The sequence below is a fragment of the Balaenoptera borealis genome (genome assembly GCF_965194805.1).
Source record: "Balaenoptera borealis genome assembly, chromosome: 10".
Classification (NCBI taxonomy): Eukaryota; Metazoa; Chordata; class Mammalia; order Artiodactyla; family Balaenopteridae; genus Balaenoptera; species Balaenoptera borealis.
The window spans coordinates 93,242,350-93,266,556 of record NC_138874.1 but is presented as its reverse complement, the minus strand read 5'-3'; the positions used below and the strand labels follow the sequence as shown (position 1 = coordinate 93,266,556).

Here is a 24,207-nt window from a genome sequence, read left to right as displayed (position 1 = left end):
TTTGATGTCACAGTTTACACCTTTTTATATTATATATCCACTAACCAATTATTGTAGTTATAGCTATTTTTAATTCTTTTGTCTTTTAACCTTTATATTAGAGTTATAAGTGATTTACACACCACCATTACAATATTAGAGCATCTTGGATTAGACCATATATTTACATTTACCAGGAAGTTTTACACTTTCATATGTTTTCATGTTACTAGTTAGTATCCTTTCTTTTCAGCTTAAAGAACTCCTTTAGCATTTCTTGTGAGGTAGGTTTAGTAGTTATGAACTCCTTCAGCTTTTGTTTGTCTGGGAATGTCTGTATCTCACCTTCAACTCTGAAGGACAGCTTTTCTGGGTAAAGTATTCTTATAACTCCTAAAAATAAAAGTCCGGGACCAGATGGCTTCACTGGTGAATTCTACCAAACATTTAAAGAATTAATTCTTATTAAAGAATTAATACCAAACCTTCTCAAACTCCTCCCAAAAAATGAAGAGGAGGGAACAGTTCCAAATTCATTTTATAAGGTCAGCATTACCCTGTTACCAAGGCCATACAAGGATACTACAAGAAAAGAAAATTACAGGCCAATATCCCTGGTGAAGATAGATGTAAAAATCCTCAACAAAATATTAGCAAACCAAATTCAACAACACATTAAAAGTATCATACACCATGATCAAGTGAGATTTATCCCTAGGATGCAAGGATGGTTCAACATATGTAAATTAATAAATGTGATATAACATATTAACAAAATAAAGGCTAAAATCATATGATCATCAATCACAGATGCATAAAGAGCATTTGATAAAATTCAACATCCTTTCATGATAAACACTCTCAACAAATTAGGTATAGATGGAATGTACCTCAACAAAATAAAGGTCAAATATAACAAGCCCACAGCTAACATCATACTAATAGTGATCAGAAGCAAGAGAATGATGCCCTCTATTGCTACTTCAACATATTCAACATAGTACTGGAAGTCCTAGCCAGAGCAATTAGGCAAGAAAAAGAAATAAAAGGCATCCAAATCAGAAAGGACAAAGCAAAATTGTCTCTGTTTGCAGATGACACAATCTTGTATACAGAAAACTCTAATAAAGACTCCATCAAAAAACTGTTAGAATTGATAAATGAACTCAGTAAAGTTGCAGGATACAAAGTCAACATACAAAAGTCAGTTGTGTTTCTATACACTAACAACAAACTATCTGAAAAAGAAATTAAGAAACCAAACCCATTTACAAGAGCATCAAAAAGAATAAAATACTTAGGGGTAAATTTAGCCAAATCTTTACATCTGTACAAAGAAAACGATAAACTATTAATGAAAGAAATTGAAGAAGATAAAAATAAATGCAAAGATATCCCATGTCCATGGATTGAAAGAATTAATATTGTTAAAATGTCTATACCACCCAAAGCAATCTATAGATTCAATGCAATCCCTATAAAAATTCCAATGGCATTTTTCACAAATATAAAAAAAAATCTCAAAATTTGTATGAAACCACAAAAGACCCTGAATGGCTAAAGTAATCTTGAGCAAGAAGAACAAAGCTGGAGGCATCACATTTCCTGATTTCAGACTATACTACAAAGCTATAATAATCAAAACAGTATGCTATTAGCATAAAAAACAGACATATAGATCAATGGAGTAGAATAGACAGCACAGAAATAAACCCACAGATATATGGTCACCTAATTTTCAACAAAGGTGCCAAGAATATACAATGGGTAAAGGATAGTTTCTTCAATAAAAGGTGCTGGAAAAACTGGATATCCACATGCAAAATAATTAAATGGACCCTTATCACACACCATGTACAAATATCAACTCAAAATGAATTAAAGATCTAAATGTAAGACCTGAAACCATAAAATTCTTAGAAGAAAATATAAGCGGAAAGCTCCTTGCTGTTGATCTTAGCAATGATTTTTGGGGTTTGACACTCAAAGAAGAAGCAACAAAAGAAAAAATAAACAAGTGAGACTACATCAAACTAAAAAGGTTTTGCACAGCAAGGGAAAAAATCAACAAAATGAAAAGGCACCCTATGGAATGGGAGAAAATATTTGCAAGCCATATATCTGATAAGGGGCTAATTTCCAAAAAAATAATAAACTCTTACAACTCAATAGCAATAAATAAATAAATAAATAACTCAATTGAAAAATGGGCAAGGGACCTGAATAGTCACTTTTCCAAAGAAGAAATACAAATGGTCAGCAGGTACATGAAAAGATGCTCAACATCACTAATCATGAGGGAAATGCAAATCAAAACCACAATGAGATATCACCTAACACTTGTTAGGACATTTATAATCAAAAAGACAAGAGATAACAAATATTGATGAGGATGTGGAGAAAAGGGAACCCTTGTCACTCTTGGTGGGAATGTAAATTGATACAGGCATTTTGGAAAATAGTATGGAGATTCCTCAAGAAATTAAAAATAGAACTACCATATGATCCAGCAGTATATACCCAAAGGAAATGAAATCACTATCTTGAGGAGATATTTATACATCCATGTTCATTGCCACATTATTCACAACAGCCAAGATATGGTAACAACCTAAGTGTCTGTTGATGGATGAATTGATAAAGAAAATATGGTGTATATGTATATATATACAATGGAATATTATTCAGCCATAAAAAGAAGGAAATCTTGCTATTTGGGGCAACATGAATGAATGTGGAGGGCCTTATACTAAGTGAAGTAAGCCAGAGAAAAGACATAGAAAGATAAATACCATACAGTATCACTTACACATGGAATCCAAAAAAATGGGGGGGTGCTGAATTAAAAGAAATAGAGAGTAGAATGGTGGTTGACAAGGACTAGGGGTGGGGGAAATGGGGAAATGTTGGTTAAAAGATACAAACTTTCAGTTATAAGATAAATAAGTTCTGAGTATACAATGTACAGCATGGTGACTATGGTTCATAATACTTGTATACCTGAAATTTGTTAAGAGCAGATCTTAGGCATTCTCACCAAAAAAAAAAAGTAACTATGTGAGGTGATGAATGTGTTAATTAACTTGGTTGCAGGAATCATTTCACTATATATATATATATATACCTAATCATCACGAAGTACACTTTAAGTGCATTACAATTTTATTTGTCAATTATACCACAATAAAGATGGTGGGAAAAAAGAGGCTGTTTCCTGCAAACAACTGGAGTGGGGGCCAGGGATAGAACCTGTTGCCTCAGGCAGGGATGGGCAATCTATTGGGTCCAAGCTCTGCCTTCATGCCTGGAAGCTAAAGGAGAGTCCAGTGGGCTCCAGGCAGGAAGAGGCCCTGGCTGGTCCTACTGGGATCAGGATGGGGTTCTTCACGCACTCCAGTCTAGCCTGAGAGCCAGGGTCAAGAATGGGTATTAACCTAATGTTGATTCTGGGCCCATGAAGAGGCCCAGAAAGAGGCTGGAACAGGACTCAGAAGTACAGACTTTCATAATCCTGTGACAATCTGGGCCTCAGTTTCTCCTCTGTAAAGTGGGGCTATGAATCCTGATCATGGGACCCCAATGAGATCCCAGAGGAGGAAGCAGGACGGAACTGTTTGCAGATATTCAAATGCAAGGTTCACAGTTCTGTTAAGTCTCAAAGCTCAGGGCAAAGACAAAGAGCTTTTTTTTCTCTCCTCTCTTCCCCTTTCCCACCCGCTGCCTCATTTCTCAGCCATTTTTCCTCATTCTCTTTTACTCTATGGCCATCTATCCAGTCCTTCCTGCTTTCCCTTCCCTTGACAGTTTAATAATTTAATAAGTACTGAGCCCCAGGGTGAGGGTCTGGGGCTTTGATCTCAACTGTGGGAAAACCAGAGCAGCCTTGGCCTGTCTGGGCTGATTTATGGCCACCTGTTATGGTTTGTGTGTGTATGCTGGGGGAACTGGCACCCACGGGGAGCGAGGAGCCACCTGAGAAAGCTTGGCTAGGTTGGGACTGAAGGCCCTGGCTCGGAGGCCTGCAGAAGCCAGATGCACATCACAACACAGGTGCCAGGACCCCACCTCTGTCCACCTGGGAGCCACCTGTGACAGGCAGAGGGGACATTAATTATCGATGATGCCCCAGGGGGTAGGGTGGATTCAAGAACTCAGGGCCAGCCCTGCCCTGCTCACCTGTCCCTCCTCCTGGCTCTAAGACCTCAAGGTGTTGGGTGGGACACAGCTCTCAAGGGAACACTCACACAGCAGCATGCTCACCCCCGACCTCCCAAGAGGCCCACCCTCCCAGTGTGTGGCCAAGCTCTTCCAAGCCAAGCCACCTGGGTGCCTCACTGACCACTGCCCCAGAAGTCAGAATGTCACATGTCAACACAAGTAGTCCCTCTGCATCTCCCTCTCCACCTCCAAATCTTCAAGTCGACCTTCTAAAGGATCTCCCAAATCAATCTGCTCGCCTGGCTGCTCACTGCCCTGCCCTGGTAGAAGCCACACCTCTCCTCCACTGGAAGACTGCAGCAGCCTCCTGCCTGGCCCTCCCCTGCCCCTCTCTTGCCCCAGAGCTTTCTAAGGCATCTAAAAGATCTTGTCACTCTTCTGTTTAAAGCCCTTCAGTAGTTCCCCTCGGGACAGCACACATCACAGTTGGCACGATCATTCGTCCCCCTCGGGTGTCCCTCTGGAATTAACTTCTGCCAAATCCTGAGAGCATCATCCAGCAAGGTCAGAGCCTTGAGACCTCATTAGCACCTGGTCCAATCCAGCTGTATGACCTTGGACAAGTCACTTCCCCTCTCCAGGGCTGAGCGCTCCAGATCTGGGCTGAGAAAGGAGGTAGGACAAAATGACCTCTGATTTCGGTCTGATGTTGGAAGTCAGTGGCCACCACCCCTTCCACCAGCCCCACGCACACACCTGACCACCTGCCAGTCCTCTTCCTTCACGGAGAATGTATTCAAACGGAGCATTTGCTGGGAAGATCAGGGTAAAAAAAGGAAAGGAAAGCAGACACAGAGAAGAAAGGCTCCAGGACCCTTCTGCCGCTACGGACTGATGTCTGAATTGGATGAGCGATTCATGGGCCATGAGCACCTCAAGGGCAGAGACGATGCCCAGTACTCACCTCCATGCCCAGCACCAGGCCCAGCACAGAGGGCACTGACACATGAAGTGAATCAGCTGGAGCATCCTCTCAGTTTCACTCAACTCTGATCAGGGCAAAGTGCCTCCTCTCCTCACTCTCAGGGGCACCTGGACACCCCCACCTGGACACACACACCGTCCCATTCCATGGAGAAGATCAGCCTTTCAGTAGATGCCAGGCAGAGGCTGGGGCAAGCCAAGGGGAAAGATGAAGGTGAAAGTCAGGAGCGTGTGGAAGTGCCACGACCCTAATCATAAGACAGCACCTTCCCCTGGCAATGTTCTCCCTTTCCTGTCCCCACCCCAACCTCTGGAGCAGCCAGCATGGCATTCTGGGGCGAGAGAGGCCAAGAAGGCCATCCAGAAAAGCCAGTAGACATACTTCCCTCCCCTCTCCCATCATCCCAAGAGGGTCCTCTTTCCTCCTCCTGCCTCCCCCCGACACAGACAGCCTTTGGGACCAGCAACTTGCCGCCATGGACAGAGAGTCAAGGGAGCGGCCACTTAATGATTTTCTGCTGAAAGTTCCGTGGCCTGGAAGGCTGGGATGACACAGCCGGGACTCAGCCCCTGAGTCAGCAGCAGCGGTGAGCCAACACCCAGCTCCGTCCTCAGCAGGGGATTGTGCCAGGCCCCTTCCAGGAACAACCTTCACTGCACCCTCCACACCCAGCTCAGTGCTCTCAACTAGGAGTGGTACTGCCCCCTCTGGGGTGCTTTTAAACATATGGGAAGAGTTATTTATTTTTTTAATGATAGTGACATTTAAGCTGGTCAGTGACATTTAATAGTCAGGGATGCTACAGGGAGATCAGCTCGGTGCTTTGTGACCACCTACAGGGGTGGGATAGGGAGGGTGGGAGGGAGGCGCAAGAGGGAAGAGATATGGGGATATATGTTTATGTATAGCTGATTCATTTTGTTATACAGCAGAAACTAACACACCATTGTAAAGCAATTATACTCCAATAAAGAAGTTAAAACAAAAAAAAGAGTGGATATATGTATATGTATAACTGATTCACTTTGCTGTATTCCTGAAACTAACACGCATTGTAAATCAACTATACTCCAATAAAAAATTTTTTAAAAAGAATTTTAAAAAATAAAAATAATTTTTAAAAAAGTCAGGGATGCTAAATGAATAGTTCCACACCCAACATGGCAGGAGCACCCCCAGGAACATGAAGCCAACCCCTACTCATTTTCAGATCACTTCCCTGGTCATTTCACTTCCCAGACAACCAAGACCAGGTCAAGTTCCCCCAAGTTCCCTGGTCTTCTGTTTCACAGCCCTTATTCAAATGTAACTGCTTGGGTAAGGAACTAAAGAAAGAGTTGACAGCACAGTTAAAGTAGTGCCCCCGCCTCAAGGAGGTAGAGCATAACGCTCTGCCCCTTAGTGTGGGCTGCACACAGGACTTCCTTTCAAAGAGCGCAATATGGGGAGAAAAGTGCACCTTTAACTTTACAGTGGAGAAACCTGACAAGCACTACCTCAGCCTGTGATCAAGGTCAGCATCCACAGTGATAAATCATGTTGAGAACACACACCATTGATATGATGCAACTAATATGGCACTTCACCTCTATGGTCTTTCTCTCCAGAACCTATAACCACAGTCTAATCATGAGAATAGCAGAAAAATCCCAGTGAAAGGACAGTCTACAAAATACCTAACCAACACTCCTCAAAACTGTCAAGGTCATCAAAAACAAGGAACGTGTGAGAAATTGTCACAACCAAGAGGAGCATAAGAAAACACAACTATATATATATATAAAATGTGGTAGCTAAAAATATACTATGGTATCCTGGATGGGATCCTAGTACAGAAAAAGAACATGAAGGAAAACTGAGGAAATCGGAGTAAAGTATAGACATTAGTTAATAACCACGTATCAGTATTGGTACGTTAATGTCACAAATGTTCCATACACATGTAAGATGTTAATAATGGAGGAAACTGGGCATGGGCTAGGTGGAAACTCTCTGCTATTTTGCAATAATTCTGTAAATCTAAAACTGTTCTAAATGAAAAGGGGTTTTTTTGGGTTTTTTGGGGTTTTTTAGTGGTAGCGCCAAAGTCAGAGGGATCTTGGCTAGAATCCCAGCTCTGACTCATACCAGCCACGTGACCTTGGGCAAGTTACTTAACCTCGCTAAGCCTCAGTTTATAAATGGGGCTAATAATCATACTTACTTCACATGGTTGTTCTAAAGGTTAAATGAGATAATAGGTGAAAAGAGCTTAGCACAGTCTCTAGCGCATAACATGTTAGTAATTATTATCGTACTCCGATTCATTTGTTCATTTGCCATTTTTGTTCCCAGCTCCATGGAGGGAAAGCTCCATGGCAGCGAGCCCTCATCTTTTTGTGTTCTATCGTATCCTCACGCCTAGGAGAACGGCTGGCTCATCGTTGATGCTTAGCGTGTTTGTTAAACAACAGAATGAGCCTCCGCATCAGAGAATCCCTGGAACCCCAACTCTCACCCTGGGAGAACTTCAGTTCTGGAGCCCAGCGCAGAGCCCAGCCTACTCCAGAGCTGCAGCTAGAGCAGAGAGAAAGCCAAAGACTCCCACCTGCCTGCCTGTGACTCTTCCTCTTCTTCTAGCCCTGCTTTTCTCTTTGTCCTGCCCCCCACAGGCATCAGCACCTGCTCATTTCCCAAAGCAGCAGGATCTGGGTAATGACCTCTGATAAACATCTTTTAAGAAACCCTGTAGCTGGATCTGTCATCCAGAAGCTATATTCTCCCCCCTTCCCACCCTCACCCCCATCTCCTCCCACTTCCTGGGCTGGCCCATTAGTGCCTCTGGTCTCACCAGGCAGGCCCCCAGGCCCCCAGGGCCTCTGGACTCTGGCTTGCTGGGGAATGGCCAACAGGCTGCCTGGGCTATTCCATAAGCCTGACCTTCACCACAGGCCTGCAGTCTCACTGGCCTGGTCTGGCCTGGCTCTGCCTGTGCCACCCAGCCTGACCGCTGGCCAGTCCACTTCCCTCCAGCCCTGCAGGCAGTTTTCCCAGGCGTTACCAAGGAGACCACTCACATCCTGCCCAGGGTTGCCAAAGCAACCAGATCAGGGAGAAGCAGCCCCTCAGCCTCCAGCTCCTGGGTGTGCAGGACCAGGAGTGAGAGCGTCACAAACGAAAAGGAAATAGGCCCAGGCAGCTGGCATACCCAGATGAAGGCATCCCTGGCATCCCCTGGGCAGTGCCCCACTCCTGTCCTCCTTCCTCCTGCCTTTTCCTCCTTTTGTTACTGCCCTTGCCCGTACTGTCACCATCTTGCGCTCTGTGATTTAGAGCCAATGCCTGGGCCTCAATGTGCACATCTTGGAAGTGGGCACATGCCATCTCGGAAGTGGGCACATGCCATCTCAGAGCATCAGGGAAAAGAAAGCCCCAATATGCAGAAATTCCCCCCAAGGCCAATTCTCTCCCTCATGGGCTTTGGTGTCCTAGATAGAAATCTCAGCTCTGCCATTTCCTAGTGTATTGTTTCTGGACAGCATTCTTAATATACATGAGTCTCAGTTTTTGCACCTACAAAATGGGAATAATAATACCTACTTCACATTTATTGAGAGGTTAAATGAATTAATCTATGTGAATGAACCTAGCATAGTGCCCAGCATCAGGACTTGTACTTCTTAAAAATCCTTTTTTTTTTCCTGATGTGCAATAGCCCTGCTGACCATAGCCATTGGTCAGAAATGCTTCCAGATTCACCCACAGGAAAGCCTAGATGAGGTCATCAACTTGGCTGTCCCACCCAGCCCTTTCAGCTTGGCCTAGGACAGAAGCCCTGTAGCTCCATTAACCTCCCAGCAGCTCAAGATGCTTCATTCCCTCCTCCCCCCTCCTCTGCTGATGCGGCTGTTTAAAGGAAATCACTACACTCCTCTGCTCAAAAGCCACCCATAGCTCCCACTGCCCACAGGATCAATCTAAACTCATCTGGAATCCAAGGCCCTGCAAGATCTGGCATCAGTCTATCTTCAAAGATTGATCCGTTCATCTCCCCACTGGGGGGTCTCACATCCCAGGTGGGAGGGACCGCTCACTGTCTCTGCCAACACCTTGCATTTTCCTGCCTCCGTGCCTTTGCTGCCATGCCCTCACCAAGATGCCCTTGAAAAGGTCCATTCCAAATCTCCATCCAACTTCAGGCTCTCCTCCTCTGAGAAGCCTGGTCTCACCAACTCCAAGAGTGCCAGAGTGGGTCTGTTCTGAGGCCCCACAGCCTTGATAATTCTCAGACTTTGACGTATATCAGAATGAGCTGGGGCTCTTGTTAAACATGCAGGTTTGGGAGCCCCATCCCCAAGGTATTCTGAGACAGTAGGTCTGGCCTGGGGGCTGGGAACCTGCATTTTAGATGTGCTTTCAAGCTGATGCTAATGCTGATGCAGGCAGTAGAAAAACCTCACTGTGAGAAACACTGGCCCAAAGGAACAGAAAGTTCCCTTGAAAGTGTCTGATGACTGGCTGATGGGTCTACATGGCTAAAAACCCTACAGAGGAGGTGGAAGGGGCAGGGGTTGGGAAGGAGCATCAAGAACCCCATGGTACTCCCTTTCCCTCCTTTGGGGCCCTGTCCAGAGGCCAGGAGATTGCTCCCCACTTCCTTTCCGACAATGGAAGACAGAGCCCACCAAGAGTGAATTCTATGAGGGCAAGATATATAGTGGTCACAAGAGTGAACTCTAAAGTCAGAGAGACCTGGGTTTGCATCCCAGCTCCATCAGTTACTAACTGTGTGGTCTGGGATTAGTTACTTAACCTCTCTGAGCCTTTCTTTCCCCATATATAAGATGGTGACAATGATACCTCCCCCTCAGCAGGTTGTCAGTAGGATATTAATAGAAATAATCTACATGGAAGTACTTGGCACACAGTAACCACCCAACACATGGTGGCTGTTATAAATATTATTTTTTATGATTAACAATATAGGGTTCAAAGGTCAGACTGAATGAAAACCCAACAGGGTGTGCAGGACAGATGCTCCAGGTTCAATATGGGGGCTGTCTCAGCCCAGTTTCTCTGAAGTCTTGGGGGGGCAGGGAAGCCCACCAGCCCCCACCCCTTCACCGTGCCAGGTCTGTCTGCTGCATTGCTGGGAGCAGAGAGATGGATGAGCTCACCTAACCTGCAAGTGTCATGACACCAAGGGAGGAGCCCAGACAAGGGCTGTGGGAATATCTGTGGGCTGGCCAAAGAATGGAGGCCTTGAATTTCCGATTATGGCAGGCTGGGTCATGACACTGAAGACTGTTGATAGGGGACGGGCGAGATGAAAGGCATACTTTAGGAGGACCCCTCTGGCGTCAAAGGAGGAATGGGAGGCAAAGAGGCCAGCTACTGCAAGACCTGGGAGGAGGACCCAGGTCAGGAAAGTAGCGGCAAGGTTGTGAAGGCTGGAAAATGGCCAAGACCTTGTCCTAGGAGAATGCATCCCCCACCCCCGGCCTCAGAGAACAGTGAGGAGGTTCAGGGTCTGCAGAAAGTTCCAGTAGCTCACCTCAAAGAATCAAAGCTCCTTGGCCAACCTTAGAAGCTCCTCCCTCTGCCTGCCGGGAGCCTCAGCCACCATGGAAAAGAGACTCTGAAGACAACAGGCTGGCGTCACACCCAACCAAAGCTGGACGGAGACAACCTCCCTACATCTGTCACAACCAGTGGCTCTGTGAAATGTCCAATTCAAAAGCACCAGCTTTGAAAAGATGGAAGGTTCACTCCTTGGTATATACCCCGAAACACTGAAAACAGGTGTTCAAACAAAAACTTATACACATATCTTCACAGCACAAAATTCCCAATAACCAACAGGTGGAACAATCCAAATATCCATCAAAAATATCCATCAACTGGCAAGTGGATCAACAAAATGTGGCATATCTATATAATGGAACATTATTCAGCCACAGAAAGGAAAGAAGATACATGTTACAACACGGATGAACCTTGAAAACATTAGGCTAAGTGAAAGAAATCAGACTCAAAAGAACAAATACAGTATGATTCCATCTATATGAAATGTCCAGTATAGGCAAATGCCTAGAGGCAGAAAGTAGATTAGTGGTTGCCAGGGATTCAGAGAAGGGAGTAATAAGGAGTGACTGCTTAATGGGTACAGGCTTCCCTTTTGGGGTGATGAAAATGTTCCGGAACCGGACAGAGGTGGTGGTTGCACAACATTGTGAATGTACTAAATGCCAGTTAATTGTACACTTTAAAACGTTAAAATTGTGAATTTTATGTTATGTGAATTTTACCACAATAAAAAAAAAATGATAGGAGGTGGCCTATCCAACCCCCATCTATGGGTGACCACTGGGACTGAGCTGTCCTCCCCATAGGCTTTCCTAGTTACCTTTCCCCCAACACTTAGCACCAAGCAGGCAGGCACTCAGAAAGAGATGGGGAAGGAGGAAGATCTTCATTCTCTGTATTTGTCTCCATGACGCATGAATCCCCTGCCCCAGTCACCCTGTGCCCATCACTGAGAATATATACACACACTCACTCCTCCCACCTCCAAGCCTTTGCTGCACGTCCCTTGCCCTACCCTCCTCTCCACACCCTCGGACTCCCGCTGCACCCCTTGCCATCGATCCAACTTCTACAGTTCCTTCCATGTCCAGCTCAAATTCTTCCCTGACCCCCCATTTCTGACCTCTGCTCACACATATCTGGGATTTCAACAATCCAACGAAGCATCTGATTCCATTCCTTCCCTCAGCCCTACCTTATCAAGTAGATCTTCAGTCTGTGAATCTACAGGGATGTCATGAGCCCTCACCTCTGACCCAGGCACATGGCAGCTCCTCATAACTGTCTGTTGGTCCTAATCCCCGAGCTATACCTTGGACCTCTCCCGTGGACACTCCTAGACCAACACTCTTCAGACCCCAGTGGGAATCACCAGCAGTGGAGTGAGGTCAGTGTGTCTTCAGGGAGAAGACCAAAGTCTACCACCTGACAGGTGATGGACGAGCCTCATTTCATGTCAGCCTGACAGCCAGACCAATCTTAGATCTCTAATGAGTCTCAGGGTCCCTGTTATGCCAGGTCCTTTGCAGTTGTTTTAATTAAAATGGTGAGAAATCAATAGATTGCAATTATGGAAGGAGAAAAAAAATCGAGAGTTCCCTGCCTCCCACCAGCAAATTTCTGGATGGACACTGATAAGAATCAGAGCTGAATTCTGGGTGAGTACAAAGCTGTCCCAGCAGAACTCAGGGTGGACAGTCTTAGAATCACAGCCAGTATCCAGGTCATACCAATAAAATGGGGATGGAACTCTGGATGACCACTGATGTATCAGAGAAGACTCCTAGGTCAATGCTGATATAGTTAGAAAGGAACTTGGAGTGAACATTAAAACAATCACAGAATAAAATTGATGGCTCTGTTAGGATGTGGAAAAGTCAGGCTGAGAAGCAGGATCGGGGACCCTGGATGAAGGACCATAGGACCCTGGATGAAGGAACTCATAGGCAGCCTTCACGGCATGCTCTGATCCTTCATCTCAGGCTTGGAAGGAGCAGAACCAAAATTCTCACGGCCACCTAGGTGTGTGGTTACGGACAGAGGAGAGTGGATTCTGGTAAGTTGAGCCTGAAGGGAGATGGGCAGTGGGAGGGAGACTGCTGGCAGGGAGAATTTCTCCACCATTTACTCCCACTGAATAAGAACTGATCTCTGTAAACCAGGGAGGCAGCAAAAAGGGGCTTTCCCAGGCCAGATAGGTGGGGATTCAGGCAGAGGAGGAGGCTAGGGTGGGAGCAGGGACATGGGAGGGCCTCAGACCCTCTCCTGCTCACCCTCCCTTGCCAAAGACCCCAGCCACAGACACCTCACATCCCCACAATCCCAAACTTTAGGTTAAAAGGGGTGCAATTACGGAGGCCTTCTCTGGGCTTCCCTAGGGTCATGGATGGAGCACAGCCTTCTTGGGGCAGCTGGTGAGCATTCAAGCACCAAGTCAACTCACTGGTCCCCAGCTAACCCCTGCCCTTGAAGGACTTAGTCTGGCTTTGCCACCTTCTCTTGACTGACCCACTGAGTAACTGGTAAAATCACTCTCCCTTTCCCTCATTCTTTTCCCTTGTAAGGGAGGACATTGAACTGGATGACAACCACAGGTTCCTCCATCATTAGAAATCTGTTTTCAACGCTCAGAAACAGTCTTCATACATCTAATACTTACAGCTGATTTCTGATTATAAAAAATAATACTTGTTTATTGTAGAAATTTTAGAAAAGAGCAGAATATAAAAAAGAAAAGAAAAAATCTTATGTGATCTCATTACCCAGAGGAAACCACTGTTAATCTTCCAGAAACTTTCTTTCAAGGGCTGTTTGATTTTTTTTTTTTTTTTGCATTCATAACACTTTAACAAAATTGGGCTCTTACATAGTCTACACAACTTTGTATGCTGCTTTTTACAACTGTCATTATGCTGCTGTGAGCATTTTCCCAAGTGATCAAATATTCTTCAAAAATACTATTTTAAAGATTGCATAATACTCCACCAAGAGGATCCACCACGATTTCAGGGCATTTAGGTTGTTTTCCTAGTATAAGCAACACTACCATGAGCATCCTAGCCTAGCACATAAGTATTTGCCTGCATTTCCATTTTCTTAGGATCATTTCTTCAGGTGGAATCACAAGGCCAATGAAAATGATATTTTAAAAGGTCTTGACAGGTACCGCCATATTAATTTCCAGAAGGACACAACAAACCCATTGATTTTCCTGAGCCAAGTGAGAGCTGAAGTTCTGAAAGGGTTGGAGTTAGAATGCAGGACGGTGGTCCCGTCTCTCCTCCTCTCCCCCACTCCTGAAGGTTAACCGTCCAGCAAAAGAGAGGACAGAATTCCAAGTCAGAAGATACAGGTCTGCAGCCTAGTTCTGCCTCTCTGGCTTTGGGAACGTGAAACAAGCATTGGTTCTCCTCAACTGTAACATGGGCATGATTAGCTCTGAGGACACCCCAGAGCAGTTTCCTTGCCCACTTGAAAAGGTATTTGTGAAAGTTCTTTGTAAACTTCAATGCTTTGTCAAAGGGCATTACTGGTATCCTTCTCATAACCTGGGGGTCAGTGGGGGTGGGTGTCAAGAAGTGGGTTGTTCTTTGTGAAAGCCCAAGGGCTTCCCTTCCTGTCTCTTAGCCATCAGAATGCCCAGCCAGTGCTGGCTGGTTTTGAGGGTGATAGAAAAGGAGGTTCCCCGAAGGGAATCTGTGGGCTCTGAGGGCCGGGGAGGACCCAGGTGTGTCTCCCAAAGGTCAGAGACAGTACTGAAAAGTTAAAGCCAAGAACAGGGCTTGGGGCCTCCCTGAGGGTGCTGGGTGGGTGGAGGGACTTGGAGGGCAAAGACCTTCTCGGTAAATGTTACGCTGTCTCAAGGCTCCCAGCCCCTCCTTTCTAGAGTTCCAACTGGACATCTAGCCTTTGGGGAACCAGAAACCAACCTGATTCAGTGGATACAAAAAGTCAGTAGCTGCAGAGGACTCCAGAGGCCACCGGCTCTGGCCCCTTTTTCCAGGCTGTTGTTAATCTGTCCTGGGTTTTTAAGACCCTCCAATCGGAAATGCAACTAGTGCTTCCAGCATCACCTCTCCAGCCATGGGCAGATGAAAAAGGAGACAATGGTGCTTCCCTTGGGAAGCACAGCTGGCCGGCCTGAGCATCCTGCCACACTCCCCTACCCACCTGGCAAATGCCCTTCCTCACCCCTGCACGCTCGCCTAGCATCATGGCCTGAGGGGACTCCAGTGACGTTTCTGGTGCTGGCTGGGAGAACTGCGTAGACCCCACGCAACACCATCCTCCCTGATTTTCACCGTCATCACCAGCAGTCCCCCACCTCCAGCACACCTCCATGGCCGAGGTGCATCTCCCATCTCCAAATACGCACAACAGGTGGCACCTGCCCGGCCTCGCCAGCCACACCTCTCCACCTCTCCCTGCCCCTCCGCCTGCGCCCCAGTCCTCCAGCTGCGCCCGGCCCCGGCGGAGCCTTACCTTTGAGGTTTTGGGGGTGGCCCCGCGGCGCCCGGCTCGGGTTTCCTCGGGGCAGAGAGGGGATACTGGAGAAGTTGTTACCCATGGCATCCGGCCCCAGGGGGTTCGGCGCTCGCGGGGGGCAGGCGAGGCTGAGCAGGAGAGGAGGTACGGTGTGCCAGTGTGTGCGCGCGCGGGCGCGCGCGCCGCCGGGGGAGGGCCCTGGTGGGGCTGCGGCAGGGGGCGGGCAGGCCGCTCCTCTCTTCCCTGTCTCTGGGCTCCTCGGTCTTCGGCGGGGCCTGCCCGCGGCGGGGGCCCTCTACCTGCCTGCCATTTTCCGCGGCGGGCGCGCCCCTGGGCCGGGGCCGGCGGCGCCCGGGGCTCCCCTCTTCCTCCCGCTGGCGCTCGGGTTCTGGCTGGTGGCGGGCGGCGCTGTGGCTCCGGCGCGCTCCCCCAGGGCCATAGAGTCAGGGCTCCCGGCGCGGGGGCTCAGCGGCTCGGCCTGCTCGGAGTCTCGGCGGCTCGGCGCCGGCTGGGTCCCCGCCCGCGGGGACGGCCGAGGCTGCGACGTGAGTGGCGCCCTCCCGCCGGCGGCTCGGCATGGAGCGGGGCTCCGAGGAGCGCGGAGTGTGCTGGGCGCTGCCGCGGTGGTGGGTCTCCCAGGGCCGCCACGCTCCAGCCCCCGCGGGGTCCCTCGCGCAACCGCCGCCCCCGCCCCCAGCAGTCGCCAGGATTCCCTCGCTCCGGTTGTTATGGTGACAGCTGTGCCGGTGAATGAGCGTCTTAGTGACACGCGCGCGCCCTCTCAGCCAGATGTGGCCCCCGATGCGCCGTGTTCCCGGCTGCCACTAGTCCCGAGGAGAGGGTGGGGGCGGACCCTGGGCCCGAGTTGGGTTCAAATATCCGGCAGAGATTGAGGCTCCAGGGGTTGGGTTTATTCCTCTCACAGACAGTGGAACTTGGTCCTGAAAACAAGAGAAACCGTACAGCAAGAACGGTGAGCTCCCTGGGTGCCAGGCCCGGGACGAGGTAGCCCTAAGTTCCAATTTCTCTAGCACCAGGTTCAGCACCCGGCACATAGTAAAACTCCAGAAAACAATTTTTTTTATAGAGTGATGGATGACTGAATAAATGAAGTGAGATGAGGAATCCCAGCGCTTGACCCTTTGCTCTCAGTCAGATCCAAGGGGCGCTGGGACAAAGGCTCAGAACAAGAACACCAGGCTGTTCAGTTACTGGACACATAGCGTTGGGGGGCCTTTAGATGACTTGACCTAGGAGATGGGATGGAGGGCCAAGATGCAGGAACAAATCTCAGGGACAAACCATCAGAGAACCACCAAATCTGAACCAAGTGGCTCTGTCAGCTCTAAGAGGTGAGGGCCTCTGTGGCCTGCAGCAGTCAAAGAAGGCTTCCTGGAGGAAGGGGCCTTCAGCATGTCACCTGTTCACATGACTCATCCATCCTGGAGCTCAGCACTGCTACCAGGACCTGCAGGAAGGGAAAGGGAGTCATTCTCCTCCTACCTAGACATGGGGGCATCTCCTTCTGCCTGTCTTATCAGGGCTCGAAGGTGAGCCAAGTTCCCCCCAGGAGAGAGAATCTGCCTTCCTGTTCCTCTAGATCACCTCTAGCTCCCTGACTGGCTACAGCAACTCTGATCCAGAATCCAGCGAGGACGTGGGCTGGCATCAGGCATCTCGTCTATCCTCTTCTGGAAGGTTCTTTCCTCAAGTCTCCATAGGACAGCTCCTCAATATTCCGGCACAGTTCTTGTGTCACCTCCTGACCTTCCCTGACTGCCCGCCCCAGCTAGAGAACCCCCACCACTCTCAGTCATGTTCCACAGCATTACTCTATGTTATCTTCTGGAATTAGCTTGAAAGTAGCCTCTCCCCCTGGTTTCTGTTGTGCCTCCCCAACTAGAACATAAGCTCTGTGAGGGGAGAGAACAGGCCAACTCCATTCACCATGATGTCACCAGTCCCCAGGATTATGCCTAGCATATGACAGACTGTCCAAAAATGCTTGTGGAATGGGTGAACCGCCCTGCCTGCCAGCAGAACTCCACCGAGAGCACTGGGAGGAAAGCCTCTGAACCACCATTTTCTCCCTCCCCCGCCCTCCACCCTCACCCCATTGCAGGCATCACATCCTTAAATGCCTGGGACTCCAGGCGAGCTAGAAATATCCTTGACAGCTGCTCTCTGGGGTCTGGAGGGAAAGACAACCCCCACCCCCGCCCCCAGCCTCTTAGATGCCCAGGATCATGTGCCCAGCCAGCTGCAGAATGGACGTGGCAGGTCAGGGGTGCTGTCTTTTTATGGGCGTATCTCCCCGAGGCTCACTCCAGCCTATGACTCATGCATCAGAAATCCATGGGCTCTGAATGGCAGCACACTCACACATTTGCACACACACCTCTACACTCTCTCACTCGCTTCTACACAAGCGCGCACACACTCTCTTGCACTCATATACCCCTGAAGTCTGCTGGAATGAGGTCACTGTGGGCTACTGCTGGCATCGGAATAAATCTGAAAACTCTGTGTAGATGAGACTAATTCCCCCGGAGTGTGGGCCAAGTGCAAGCCCTTGGTAGGATTTGCCCACAGTGGCTGGCGGGGAGGCTCATCGCCTCCTTCCCTTCCTCAGGAGGAGGGGCTGGGGCATAGGCCAGGGATGGGGGTGGGGTGAGGCCCCGAAGGTAGAGGGTGGCAGGGAGGTCACAGGCCCCATGTGGTCTAAACTTGGGGCTGTGGGCCAAGCAGGGGAGAGATGGAGAAGGCCAAAGGGAAGGGGAAATGAGGGGACCAGACACCGGTGCCTGCCTGAAGAGTCCAGAGGCTCTGCAGCTCAGGACAGGCTGATCCTGGGGAGCCGCACAGGAAGGTGAGAGACATTAGGGACCAAGGCAGGGAACTGAGGGCAGGACAGAAATGTCCCCTGATCCCAGAGGATTGAGGAGATAATGAGCGTATCAACGGGGCTGGGATTAGGATGAGACAAGGGAGGCCTCCCTGGTGTGAAATGTATGGAAGCACTCGCTCTCAGCATCATGCAACACCAGCCCTGCACTTGCTCGAGCTTAAGCGTGATGCCTCTGAAATCTTGTACCCCATGTCACCTCCCTAGACTGGCCCTCGTTTTTCCAAGGAGTTCTGTGCTGTGGGAGGGGACACCACTGTCAAGTGGCAACTGGCTGGAAGTCTCTGGCCAGGCAGGGACCTAGAGGAGGTGGGTGTGGCTGCATGGGACCCAGAGCAGCTGAGGGCGACCCCTCTGACAGGTCCTGGGCCTCAGAAGCCCTTTCCTGGCAGGGGCGGTGCTTAGACCCAGCTCAGAGGAGCAAAGAACCGCAGCACACCCTTCCGCCTGGACCTTGGATGGAATCCCTGAGGCCTTCAAGCCACCCTTCACCAAGGCGGCTGCCAGGAGGCAGGGAAGCGGCCTGTATGGCCCGAGGGCCCTTCCCAGCCCCAGTCAAGAAGGGAGGAGGGAGAAGGAACCAGCCAGGGAAACGGCTGGATGAAGTCACTGTTTTGGTGGCTTCAATGGAAGCTATTAACACCCATAAGGTGGTGCTCCAGCACCTGTCACCGTGGCAACCCCGCCTCCCCAGCAGTGTAGATTCTGAAGGCGCTGCCCAAGGGGGTGGGTGTCAGTGCGTATGTGTTTGGCTGTGTGTACACATGTGTCCGTGTGGGTGCTGTGAGCGCTCACACCAACGCACAGGAGAGGAAGGACCCCAGGCAGGGACTCAGTGTGGAACCGGGGCTCTTTCAGCAGCAGCTCTGGCCCCCAGTCCCCCCTTCTCTCTCCCTCGTTTCTGTCCCTTCTGGCTGGCTCCTTTCTCTCTCTCCCTCTTTCTCCCCCCTCCCCCTATCCCTCCCTCCTTTTGTCTTTCTCCCCTTCTCTCTGCCCTTCCCTGCTTCTCTCCATCCCCATCACTTTCTCTCCTGCTGTCTCTCTGCCCTTGTTGCTCCTTGCTTGGTCTCCTACTGCTGGCTCACCTCTCCCTTCCCCTTCTTTCTCACTCTCCACAGCTCCCAGATCAGTTCAAGTCTTGAAGTGTCTCCATGTTGATAAAATAATAAAATATTTGACTGAGAACCTCCTTTCTTCCTTCCCCGAGCCCCTGGAGACTGAGCCCAGAATGAGCCACAGGGATGGTCCCCCACCAGGCAGGCAAGAGTGGAGTTCATCTAGGCCAAGCCAGGCTCCCCTAAACTTGAGACCACCCTCGTCAACAGCATGACACTTCTCTCCCTGTTGAGAAACTAGCCTTAAAACAGGAAACAGCCACAGCCACCCCTGGCTGGGATACAAGGCCCCTCTACCATCCTCTGAGGCCCAGCCTGTAGTTATCAGGCCATCAGAAAACATGTACAGAAGTTGTCCTGCTTGAACTGCAGGAGGCAGCTGGACGTCTTAGATGGGGAGATCCCTGAGTGCATAGTAGATTCTTAACAAATATTTATTCTTAACAAATATTTATTCAACAAATCAATGAATCAATAAGTCAGTGAATTAACCTATCAATACAGCCACCCAGTAAGCCCAAGAGCCTTGTCCAGAGCAGTCTTTCTGGCCAGTGTCCTTCTCAACAGTACCTTTGCCACAAAGTTTTCCCTGAGGCCAGGCCTTTCCTCTGAAGGATGGGAGTCTTTGCTAACCATCATAGCATGGAATGGCCACCTTACTGCCCTGTTCCCAGGCGCTTTGGGATTCAGCTTCATTCGTTGCTCCAGTGACCATATTGAGCACTGCCTGTATGCCTAGAACTGTGCGAGGTGCAGTTTCATTGCCAACACCATGGGCGAGCCTGTCCTGTGCTCTTGTGAACTCCAGTCCAGTTTCCTACCTCCCAGGACTAAGTTTAGGGCTGAACCCACTAGTAGGTCTCAATACTGTCAAGATGTCAGTTCTTCCCAACTTGATCTATAGATTCAATGCATCCCAAGCAAAATCCCAGCAGGTTATTTTGTGGATATCAACAAACTGATTCTAAAGTGTATAGGGAGAGGTAAAAGACCCAGAATAACCAACACGATATTGAAGGAGAAGAACAAAGTTGGAGGACTGACACTACCCAACTTCAAAGTTTACTATAAAGCCACAGTAATTGAGACAGTGTGGTATTGGTGAGAGAATAGACAAATAGATCAATGCAACAGAATAAAGAGCCTGGAAATGAACATAGCCAACTGATCTTTGATGAAGGAGCAAAGGAATATAATGGAGCACAGGTAGTCTTTTCAACAAATGGTACATGAACAACTAGACATCCACATGCAAAAAAGTGAATCTAGACACAGACCTTACACCCCCACTCACAAAAATTAACCCCAAATGGATCACAGCACTAAATGTAAAATGCAAAACTATAAAACTCCTAGAAGATAACATAGGAGAAAATCTAGATGGCCTTAGGTTTGGTGATGACTCTTTAGATACAACACCAAAGGCATGAACTATGAAAGAAATCACTGATAAGCTGAACTTCATTAAAATTAAATTTTCTTCTCTGCAAAAGACACTGTCAAGAGAATAAAAAGACAAACCACAGACTGGCAGAAAATATTTGCAAAAGACATCTAAAACAGGCCTATTCTCCAAAATATACAAAGAACACTTAAAATCCAACAATAAGAAGACAACTCAATTTTTTAAATGAGCCAAAAGACCTTAACAGACACCTCACCAAAGAAAACATACACATGGCAAATAAGCATTTGAAAAGATGTTCCGTATCTTATGTCATCATGAAAATGTAAATCAAAACAATGATGCCAGGACTCCGCTGGTGGCGCAGTGGTTAAAAATCCGCCTGCCAATGCAGGGGACACGGGTTTGAGCCCTGGTTCGGGAAGATCCCACATTCCTTGGAGCAACTAAGCCCGTGCTCCACAACTACTGAAGCCTGCGCGCCTAGAGCCCGTGCTCTGCAACAAGAGAAGCCACCGCAATGAGAAGCCTGCGCACCGCAACAAAGAGTAGCCCCCGCTTGCCGCAACTAGAGAAAAGCCCAGGCGCAGCAACGAAGACCCAACGCAGCCAAAAATAAATAAATAAATAAATAATTTTTTAAAAAAACAGCAATGATGCCACAGCACAACTATTAGAATGGCCAAAATCCAGAACACTGACAACACCAAGTGCTGGTGAGGATGCAGAGCAACGGGAACTCTCATTCACTGCTGACAGGAATAAAAACAGTAGAGCCGCTTTGGAAGACATTTTGGTGGTTTATTACAAAACGAAACATTCTCTTACCATATGATCCACCAATTGCACTCGTTGGTACTTACCCAAAGGAGCTGAAAACTTATGTCCACACAAAAACCTGCACGTGGATGTTTATAGCCACTTTATTCATAATTGCCAAAAGTTGGAGTCAGCCAAGATGTCCTTCTGTAGGTGAATGGATAAATAAACTGTGGTACATCCAGACTGTAGAATATTATTCAGCGCTAAAAAGAAATGAGCTATCAAGCCATGAAAAGACATGGAGGAACTTTAAATGCACACTACGAAGTGGAATAAGTCAATCTGAAAAGACTACATACTGTATGAAAAGCATAACTATGGCAGGAAAAAGATCAGTGGTTGCCAAGGGTTGGGGGGAGGGAAGGATGAATGGGTGGAACACAAAGGATTCTTAGGGCTGTGAAAATACTCTGTGTGATGCCATAATGTGGATACATGACATTATACGTTTGTCTAAACCCATGGAATGTACATCACCAAGAATGAACCCTCATGAAAACTCTGGACTCTGGGGTATAATGATGTGTCAATGTAGGTTCATCAATTGTAACAAATGTACCACTCTGGTGGAGGATGTTGATAATGGGGGGGACTACACATGTGTTGGGGCAGAGGGTATATGGGAAATCTCTGTACCTTCCACTCAACTTTGCTGTGAATCTAAAACTGCTCTAAAAAATAAAATCCGTTTTTTGTAACTGGATCATTTTGCCCCCCTCCTGTAGTGCACACACACTGTAGACTGATGAGTCTCAAACTCAGCATGCATCAGAATCATCTACAGGGGGAGGGACAGGGGAAGAACGTCTAAAAAAATGCAGATTCAAGGGCCTTGCCCCAAGAGATTCTGGTTCAGTAGAATCTCATGCAGATCATTAACTGATCACCCTTTGGGAAACTGTGAACATGGACATGTGTTCTAGGTGAGAGGATAATGTTTAAAGAATGCCTGCAGGCTTTCCTGGGGAAAGTTGAACACCATATGGGGCCAGACCAGCGCAGGCTGCCACCCAGGCAGGGCTAGTCACGTTGGAAGGTAGGGCAGGAGGTGGCTGTACAGGGAGGGGGAACACCTGCTCCCTCCTCTGCTCCACAGACAGACTTGCCTCCTGGGAGGCAGCCCCTAGGTCCGGGACTAATCGTAAGATCTTCACAGACCCCCAAACTCTTATCTTTGGTGCCTAACTGTATAAGGTCAAACAGAGTAAAATATACTACACCCCACGTTAAACATAATTTTCCTGTCTTAAACATTTTGAAAGGATTTTTGTAAATTTGGCTTTTGAAATCACTGGACTAAAAGGAACTCACTGAATTTACAATTGGTTTTATTTCTAAACAATCTTGCATGTGTTGGAGTTCTTGCCAAGTGAGAAAAACCTACGATTGTCTTCAAATATAATGAAATATTTATGAGTACTCATTTAACAGTTAATGAAGTTGATACAACATTGTTTTATAGACATTTAGGTAAACATTTCTTAATTTTGATTTTGAAGTTTTCCTTTCATAATTTGGAGCCAGTAATATATTTTTCCAGTCTTAAGCAGATCCTTAGAAAGCACCTAGGCCTAAGTCCTGGGCCTATAGTGCCTATGGATAAAATCCAGGCCTGAGACCAGGCAATTCTTAAGATTGCATCTAAAAGGACAGATGGAGATCCCTGCAAGAAGCTGAAAGAAAAATGTGCAACACCAGAAAGAGGGCCACATGTACCCCTGTTTGGGGAACTTGTTTAGTAATTTCAAACAGCATCCCTTGACCTATCTCAGGGCCACTGGCTTAGGTAATACTGACAGGTGATATTTATGGAGCACATAGACATACATCCCAGGCCTCGGTCTAAGCAATTCATCTGTATTAATTCATTTAAGCCTGGTAATAACCCTATGAAGTAGCTACTATTATTATTATTATTAGCAGCAGCAGCAGCAGCAACAGCATCCGCATTTTACAAATGAAAATCCTGAGGCTTAGGAAAGTTAAGACACTTGACTAGGAGCTGATAAGTGAAGCACTGAGGTTCAGCCCTAGGACGGTCTGAGTCCGAATCCCTGCGATGCTATGCCTGCCCCAGGATGGGATTCCTTTAGATGCCAGCCTGAGGAAGACACCTGTTGCAGGGGAGGTGTCCTCCCTGAGTTCCTGAGCCAGCCTCCTCCCACCGTAGAGACCCTGAAGACTCCCAGAGGCTTTGGCTCAGCTCTCTGGAAGTTAGCCAGGAAGCACATAGCCACTAATGAACACGAAATAGATTTAAAAATAACAAAACTGAACTCCAAAACAAATGCTCAAAGTGAGTGTAATACCCCAGCATCCTCTTTCTCTCATAGATGTTTTAAATGACCTTTACTTGGTAGGAAAGCTTTTCTAAGAACGTTACAAAGATCAGAGAATAATAAAAGAAAAGTATGATAAATAGGACCACATAAAAATTTAAAACTCGTTCATAGTAAAAGTTGAAAGACACATAGGAGCCAGGAGGCACATCTCCAGTAAGTCAACAGCCTTCAGTCAGTTCAAATGCCCTTCATCCCTAGACCCAGAATAGGCAACAGACGTTTCTCCACTACTGCTGCCAGGGTAGCCTCCCACTTCTATCCTCCTTTCTCAAGAGACGCCCCAGATGCGCTCGCTTGTTCCGACCTTCACCCTTCACCCAAAGGCGCCTCAGGGGGACCTCTTTCCAATGAGAGCAGCCTGTGGAAAGTTTTCTCTCAGCCAGGTGAGTGGGCTTGTGTGTCCCACTGTCTCTTCCCTCCTGGCCCTCTCAAGTTCTCTCTCTAGC

At 47.8% G+C, this 24,207-nt stretch overlaps 1 protein-coding gene across 1 annotated transcript in view; it reads right to left on the bottom strand.

Moving 5' to 3' along the window:
* NEURL1 (neuralized E3 ubiquitin protein ligase 1) overlaps positions 1-15,327 on the bottom strand; it is a 78,905-nt gene extending 63,578 nt beyond the window's left edge. Inside the window, exon 1 of the mRNA XM_082408346.1 lies at positions 15,170-15,327. Coding sequence (XP_082264472.1) covers positions 15,170-15,254 — 85 coding nt within the window. The 5' untranslated portion in view covers positions 15,255-15,327. The remainder of the gene's footprint in view (positions 1-15,169) is intronic.
* Positions 15,328-24,207: the final 8,880 nt, after the last annotated feature.